General features: G+C 44.0%; 1 protein-coding gene across 3 annotated transcripts in view; it reads right to left on the bottom strand.

Moving 5' to 3' along the window:
* LOC111874137 (UHRF1-binding protein 1-like) overlaps positions 1–8351 on the bottom strand; it is a gene marked incomplete at its 3' end in the record, with an annotated part of 63330 nt that overhangs the window by 53917 nt on the left and 1062 nt on the right. For all 3 annotated transcript variants that reach the window (XM_033755371.1, XM_033755373.1, XM_033755374.1), the window contains 1 exon segment: positions 1498–1699. In XM_033755371.1, the coding sequence (XP_033611262.1) occupies positions 1498–1699 (202 nt within the window).

The raw sequence follows: 8351 nt of genomic DNA, 5'->3' as shown, positions 1-8351 counted from the left end.
GCAACTTCACGCTATTAGAGCACTTGACTTTAGGCATCTTGAAACTATACTGAACAACTGAAGTTATGAATACAGTACTGTACTGGACGGGTTTCGGGGAGAGGGTAGAAATTTACCACTTTGTGGATGGAAAAATTTTTCACCAATATGCAAGAAACAAACTGGACTTCAGGTATCACTGCAGTGAAGGAGAAAAAGAGACACAGACAGACAGACAGACAGACATAGGCAGAGGTGGCAATTTCTCTTTTCAAAGTGATTGATTCTACACCAGGTCAAGAACCGTTGCCCTTCACTCTGTACAGTATTCCTTCAAATCCCGTTACACAAGGCCAAATATTTCTAAGAAATGAAGTTCCAAATAACATCGTTGCCAATACTTGCAAATATATTTCTGAGCAATAAGTGAAACTCGCCTAAAATATGACCAAGAATATGAGTTTATATCACTTCGGGCCCAAATATGACCTAAAGCTAAAATATGGTTCAAATGTGCATTTATATGGCCAATAATATATATTTACATTACAATATTGACATGTTCACAAGAGTCAGAAATGCGTTTATATTTAATTATACATGTGAAAAGATGCCAGGATAAAAATATGACATGTCACAGAAATCCGAGCCCTAGTGATAATATTCCCATTGTGTGATTAGTGGAATAACAGATTTTAGAGCATCAGTCCAGTTACTTTATAGCTGCTCCACATAACTACCATACTTTTGAATCTGTGTAACAATTCGTTACTTGTTTCAAAAAATGTAAATACACTACAGGACCTATGAAAAATTAATTTAAAAAAGGCTTAATACTAAAAGGCTGTCCTGCAGAGGGAATCAACATTTTAACATTAACATTTTAATGTTTGTCATTCAACAACACTGTCTCTATCAAGAAAAATGGTCAAGTCAAGGAGGAAGAGGTGAGCAGGGCATGTAGCATGATTGGGGGAGATGAGGAATGCATATAGAATATTGGTGGGAAAGCCAGAAGGATCCTGGGAAGACCAAGGCATAGGCGGGTGGACAATATTAAAATGGATCTTAGAGAGATAAGATGGGAGGGTATGAATTGGATTGATCTGGCTAAAGATAGGGACCAGTGGAGGGCTCTTGTGAACATGGTAATAAACCTTCGGTTTCCATAAAATGCTGGGAAATTCTTGAGTAGCTCCAGATTTGGCTTCTCCTCAAGAAGGGCTCAGCTCCATAAGTAAGTAAGTAAGTCTCAATCAAGAATATATAGCATAAAAGATAGGATGACTGATGAATATGGAACAATTAGTAGAATTAGCGCTGGCAGAGGAAAGAAACCGTAGTATTCAGAGAAAATCTGCCCCAGTGCCCCTTTGTCCACCACAAATCTCACATGATGGGGCCTAGGACCAAACCTGTGCCATCACGATGGGAAGCCAGCAACTAACCACCTCAGCTAACACACAGCCCACAAAGAGTATCAGAACTACCATATTTCTGTACATTTTTATAACTCACCAGAAATATTGGTACACTTTTCAGCTTCGTCCACTGAATGCGAAAAGAGACACGATTACACCATGCACTGGTAAGCCTCAGCCATGATGGTAGTTCTAATAACTCTGTTAGCACAGTTTCATCAAGTTCCAAGTTGGACAGCTCACCTTCACCTTTGAAAGTACTAAGATTGATTTTGTCTGCTGATAAGTTTTTGGTGAACCTGCAACAGAAGTATAAGAGGCACATACAGAGAATGGCTCAGGTTGCAAGGCAGTAATGGTAAGTCAGTAAATTTTCAACACTTTATGAACACAGCCTAGCATTTTATCAGGCATATACAGCTGTAGCACTGACACACCTTCAAACCCATTTGCTCATTCTTGCCTTTCTGGGCTTCGCTTTTCAGTGAGCTCTTATATCAATTCATTTCTGGAAACACCCATTAATACTGAAGTAGTTCTCCAATCTCTGAAAGAACTATGACTGAGAATGCTAGATAAAATCTTTCATATGACATGTAAAATACTACCCTCTACCACAACACAAAGCATCACCTCCCAGAAAATAATATTCTATCTGCAATGTCACCACTGGGAAAACCTCAAATCTCACTTCCATATGACATACCAACTATGACTTTTTTATTTTAACATACAATCTCTTGTTGTTTTATGAATTTATTTATTTATTTATGAATGTATTTATTACCATAATAATTTTCAGTACACTTCTGAGAGAAGTTATTTATTCCATTTATTGCTCATGCATGTTAGATGTTTTTATAGTTTTTCTTTTGATGTGTGAGTGATGTAACACACATTATTTGACATTGTATCGTTTATTGATAATATCCATTCATATGCATTGTTTTTTATAAACTGGATGAATTTTATAAGATAAAAGGTTAATATAATTCAGGAGGAAATTAAGAGGCAATTGAACTCAGGTAATGCCAGTAGGTTCACAATCTACACCTGCCATCTAACACTGTTAGGGAAATTAAATGAAGAAGCATGGGACACAGAGGGCAGGGGGGTAATGACGCCATCCTCGGTGAGGTTGGCTGAGCCACGGATGTCTCTTTGGCAGGGACATATCATAGACCAGGGATGCGTTGGGACACAGCTTTGGAACACCTCCTCACGGCCCCGCCGGCCAACAACAGTCTTGGGGGTCTGGATCAGTATGACCTTCCGGGGCTGGCAGCTGAGTTTCCATAAAGGGCAATGGTTATATGACCGAAGCCTCAAATGTGGCGGCATAATGACTCTTGGGTGTCACTACGGTGTACCCGGGGCAAATGCGGGAGAGCACATCTATGGGGGTAGCTATGGCTATTTGAGTTGTCTCCCTAGAGTACAGATAAGGTGCCGCAAGCCTTAGGGCACAACACGTTAAAATGGTTTGACCAACCCATGTGGAGGGGTGGGAATGGGGGAGCTCAGAAGCAACCCCCAGGGGCGATAATCTTGTGTAGGATGCCCTGGTCGCAACCTCATGACTAACTGGTACTGCACTCCCATTTATCATCTGGCATACCCCTCTCGCCCTGAACACGCACTCTTGGACCTGGAGGCTTGTGAGGGTTGCATTTACTACAGGACCAAACCACCTAAGCCAAGGTGTGAGGCATCGTGCTGAGGGCTGCATGGCACTGGGGTGGTAATTAACCAGTGTCTTGAACGATCCCCTCAGGGCACCAGGCAGCACCCTGTTGTATTTATGCCTTCAACCCGTATGGGGCGCTGCAGGTGGTGACCTTTAAAATCCCCATAACTCGAGGGACCGAGATGAATAAAGGAACCAAATTAAAAACTGGTCGTAAAGACCTTAAACTGAAGAGAGAGCCCCCTCCAAGGGGATCCCTATGAGAAATGCTTCAGCAGGGGGCTGGAAGCTCTGGTGAACCATTAAGAGGCCCAGTTGCAACCAGCAAATCTGCTGTTGAAATTTCAACCAAATGCAAGACTGAACCAGTGGTTCAAAACCTGACAGAGGTAAAACCAAACACTACTCTCCTGGGGGTCATTAGTATTGACACACCACTGCAGGGAGCTAGTACTTCTAACACACCTGCACCAGGAGAAGGACTGGGACACCTAGTCTCTGGAGTAGGTGGACCTCATCAGGCAAAAAAAGCCTTGTCTGGATGTGCTAGACGGAAGTTGAAAAAGGCAAGAGCTGAGGCAAGCAAAGCAGGAACTGGGAGCAGTCAGCAACCAGGAAATGCAGACTCGTCCAAGCAGGAAGAAACCCACACTGGCACCTTTAAGAGGCCAAGGTCAGACAGCAGGACCCCTACAGAAACAGCCAGAACTCCGAAAAGGCCCAGAGACTTACAAGGAGGCTCTGACCAATATAAAGGTAGCTATCTTCAAGGACACTTATCCTGAGGATAAGCTTACCAAAGATGACCAAAATTCCATTCTGGAAGCATTGGGGGAGGTGTTACGTAGGGCTGAAAGGGGGAAATTCCACACCTGAAATCCTACAGACTAGTGGGAGGTGCACTTATTTATGCATGTGCCGACCAACAGTCTGGTCAATGGCTCACCAAAGCCACTGACAAACACAGGCTGGAATCAGGGGCCAGGCTGAAGGCTACTGATGCCAGGAACCTGCCCAAGCCTGTTAATGTGGCTCTCCGGACTAGGGGCAAAATTGCCCAGAATCAGGAAGAGCTGCTGATATGGATTGCAGACCTTAATCCAGGACTTCATACAGAGAACTGGAGGGTACTCAATAAGCAATCTGAGTCGAAAGGCTCATCTTATTCATAGACCAGGGCTCCCATACTATTATACAGAGGACCGGTTACAAAACAGTTACAGGACTCTCACAGGGGACTGTTAAGGTGCTGGATGATCCTGAAGTTCAGCACCAGGTAGAACCTATGACAGATACAGTATCTTCTAACTTGGTCTCTGAGGAGGAAGGGGACAACATACCCAGCCCCCAGATGACAAAAGCAAAGTGGATCAGGCAACCCCTTCACACGGAACCCAGTCCGAGGACAGAGAGGGACATAAGATGGAAATTGACCCCTCCTCAATTGGAAGAGATCATGAAATTTCTTCAAATCAACCTACAACACAGCAAAGCTGCCATGGCAGCTCTGTGCCAACAACTAGCTGAGGGTAAGGCAGATACAGCACTTATTCAGGAACCTTGGTTATACAAGGGTCAAATAAGGGGCTTAACTAACACAGGGGGAACAGTTTACTCTGCTGTACCGAGTAACTATGCAAGATCTTGTGTTTATATCGGGAATTGTGTTAATGGCTTGCCTTTGCTGGAGCTCTGTTCTAGGGATGCAACAGCAGAAAGGATAACGTACCCACATCGAGGAGGCAGCAGGGAGCTGATTATTGCTTCAGTCTACCTTCCATACAACTCGGATGAACCACCACCAACTAAGGAGATGAGGGACATCACAGACTACTGCTGTAGCAGGAAGAAGCAACTCATTATTGGGTGTGATGCCAACGTGCACCACATCTTGTGGGGGAGCACCGGGACTAACCTAAGGGGAGAGAGCCTTATGGATTTCTGGTGAGTTCGAACCTGAATATTCTAAACCATGGTAACAAACCTACCTTTGTGGTTTGCAATAGGAAGGAGGTTATTGATTTGACACTAGGAACAAATAACATAGGAAACCTGGTAAGTAATTGGCATGTATCTGATGAGCCGTCCCTATCAGATCACAGATATGCTATATGCTTTAAAATAAGCAACATTACAGTAGATCAAGCTAATTATATGAATCCTAAAAGAACCAAATTGGAGTCTTACAAAGACGACCTAAAGGTAAATCTAGAGACCATCTCGCGAAATATATGCACAATAAAGGATGCTGATCGGTCCGTTGACCAGTTGCAATGGGCTATTATCTTGTCCTTTAATCGGAATTGTCCGGCTAACACCACTCGCAGACCAAAGAGAGCACCTTGGTGGAATAAACAGCCGACTGGAACCTGGCCAAAGTCATAATTAACCAATCAAAAATCAGATGGGCACTGAACACTTTTAGACCATTTAAGTCAGCGGGAACAGATGGAACTGTACCAGCACTTTTGCAGCATGGGGCAGAACTTTTACTTCCATACCTATGCCACATATATAGAGCCTGCATGGCATATGGTTTCATCCCCATGGCCTGGAGGCAAGATAATGTGACGTTTATCCCAAAGCCCGGGAAACTTGATTATACTGAGGCTAAGGCTTATCGTCCTATCAGCCTGTCATCTTTCTTGTTGAAAATGATGGAGAAAATAGTGGATAGGCATATCAGGGACAGGGTGTTGAGGACATATCCTCTACACTGAAACCAGGTAAATCTACCAAAAGCGCACTACACAATGTGGTAACACACATAGAAAGTGCGATTGAACACAAGGCTATTGCCTTAGGAGCATTCCTTGACATAGAGGGAGCTTTTGATAGAACCTCATTTGATATAATCAAACAGGCCACTGGAAAGCATGGCACAGAGCCTGCAATATGCAGGTGGATCAGTGCTACTATGCTGGAAAGCAGAACCATAGCTGTTACATTATCAGAAGAAACCCTGGGGGCATCCACGTCTAGGGGTTTTCCACAGGGGGGCGTACTCTCGCCTCTGCTGTGGGGCCTGGTCGTCAACGACCTCTTGTGGGGTCTTAATGATGATGGGTATTATACAGTAGGATATGCTGATGACATAGCAATCTTCATAAATGGAAAATTCCTTTCGACCATATCAGAGCATCTTCAAACAGCTCTGTACATGGTGAAATGATGGTGTGAAAGAAAAAGTCTTTCCATCAATCCCAATAAGATGGTAATTACACCGTTTACTAGGAAGAGAAATATAAAGTGCCTTAAGGAACTGACTCTCTTCAATAAGATGACCCGCCTCTCCAGCGATGTCAAGAACCTTGGTCTAGAATTAGACAAGGGACTGACATGGAGAAAGCAGCTGGACAAGGTCATTAACAAAGCCTATAAGGCTTTTCGGACATGGAGAAGCATGTTTGGTAAAACTTGGGGACTGCAGCCGCACGTTGTGCACTGGATATACACTGTGGTTGTAAGACCCATAATTACATATGGCGCCACAGTACGGTGCCCCAGAGTTAAACTCAAGCAAGGCAAAACTCAGCAAATTGCAACGGTTGGCTTGCTTAGGTATCACAGGAGCAATTCGAACATCTCCAACAGCTGCACTGGAGATACTCCTTGGACTCCCCCCACTGCATCTACAGTTGGAGGTAGAGGCCAGGGCAGGAATCTACTGTCTCCAGTGCAGTGAACAATGGAAACCTAGATCCGATGGTTGCAGCCATGCATACATAACTCAGAACATGAAAAAAGAACCCAAATTGGGGTCTGACAAAATGATACTGAGACATGTATAAGAAAAACCCTTCACAGTCAGATTTCCTGACAGGAGTGAATGGGAAGAGGGGTTTCAGCCCGATAGAAAAGGAGGACTGATCTGGTATACAGATGGTTCCAAGATAAATAAGGGCACTGGAGCTGGTGTGTACTGCTATGGCATGAGGCAGAAACTTAGTTTCAGCCTTGGGCAGTACACAACAGTATTCCAGGCAGAAGTACATGCCATTATGGCATGTATTATGGAGAATTTAGATAGCAACTATAGAAATAGGAACATCTACATTCTATCTGACAGCCAAGCTGCACTTAAAGCGCTTGACAAACACCAGATCAATTTAAAATTGGTCTAGGATTGCCACCAAACCTTCATGGAACTGGCCAAACATAACAGGGTACAACTGATATGGGTGCCAGGGCATGAGGGTATTGCTGGAAATGAAACAGCAGACCAATTAGCTAAGATTGGAGCTGAACATCCGTTCATAGGACCTGAACCAGCCTGTGGCATCTCTATAGGAGTTTCCAGACAGGCAATTAAGGACTGGACAAACATGAAACACAAGAAATACTGGGGATCCTTAAATGGACTCAGGCAAGCAAAGGGACTCATACGGGACCTTCTACTAAAAGAGCGAAGGAACTGTTGAAGTTAAACAGAAACCAGCTACGATGGGTGGTAGGACTACTTACAGGACACTGTTGCCTCAAAGGACACCTGTTCAAACCGGGACTAAGTTATAGTGCCACTTGTGAGAGGTGTCAAGAAGAAAACGAAACAGCCACACACATATCCTGTGTGAATGTGAGGCCTTAGCTTATTTACGATTACGTCACTTGGGTCAATACTTTATGGAACCAAGTAACTATTTCGACGCCCCCACGTATAAGATCCTGCACTTCATTCGAAGCGCGGGATTTCTGGGGGGATAATCAAAAGGGGAAGCACAATAGACCACTGTAGGTCACAGTGCAAGGGCTGAGAAGGCCTACCCCTCATACATTCATTCTTTCATTCATGGAACACAGAGGACGAAAATATGCACAGAACTGCTTGCTGTTTGCTCACTAAACATACTTTTCAACGTGAAGATAGAGGCACTCCTTTCCTACAAAACATCAGTAAACTTCTACCATATCACACATGGCATGACATCCTGCAAGACTACTCTTCAATGCATAAAAAGTTGCCAACTACCACAAGCAGGAGCTGCATAACTTACTGGATATAGCAATGGGCTACAGGCTGGATAGCCAAGGAACCGGTGGCTGATTCTTGGCAGGGGCAAGATATTTTTCTTTCCTCCACAGCACCTACACTGGCTCTGGGGCCCAACCAACCACCCACTCAACAGGTACTGGAGGGTCTTTCCCCTTAGGTAAAGCAACTAGCGTGTGATACTGACCACTCACTTCCATCTAGTGTCAAGGTTAAGAATACATGGAGATATACCTCCACTCCCCTACATCTTTGAAAACTTGAATAGCAACTA

This window comes from Cryptotermes secundus, unplaced genomic scaffold (assembly GCF_002891405.2).
Source record: "Cryptotermes secundus unplaced genomic scaffold, Csec_1.0 scaffold26, whole genome shotgun sequence".
Taxonomy (NCBI): domain Eukaryota; kingdom Metazoa; phylum Arthropoda; class Insecta; order Blattodea; family Kalotermitidae; genus Cryptotermes; species Cryptotermes secundus.
The sequence above is the reverse complement of the archived record's forward strand: the minus strand, read 5'-3'. Positions and strand labels throughout refer to the sequence as shown.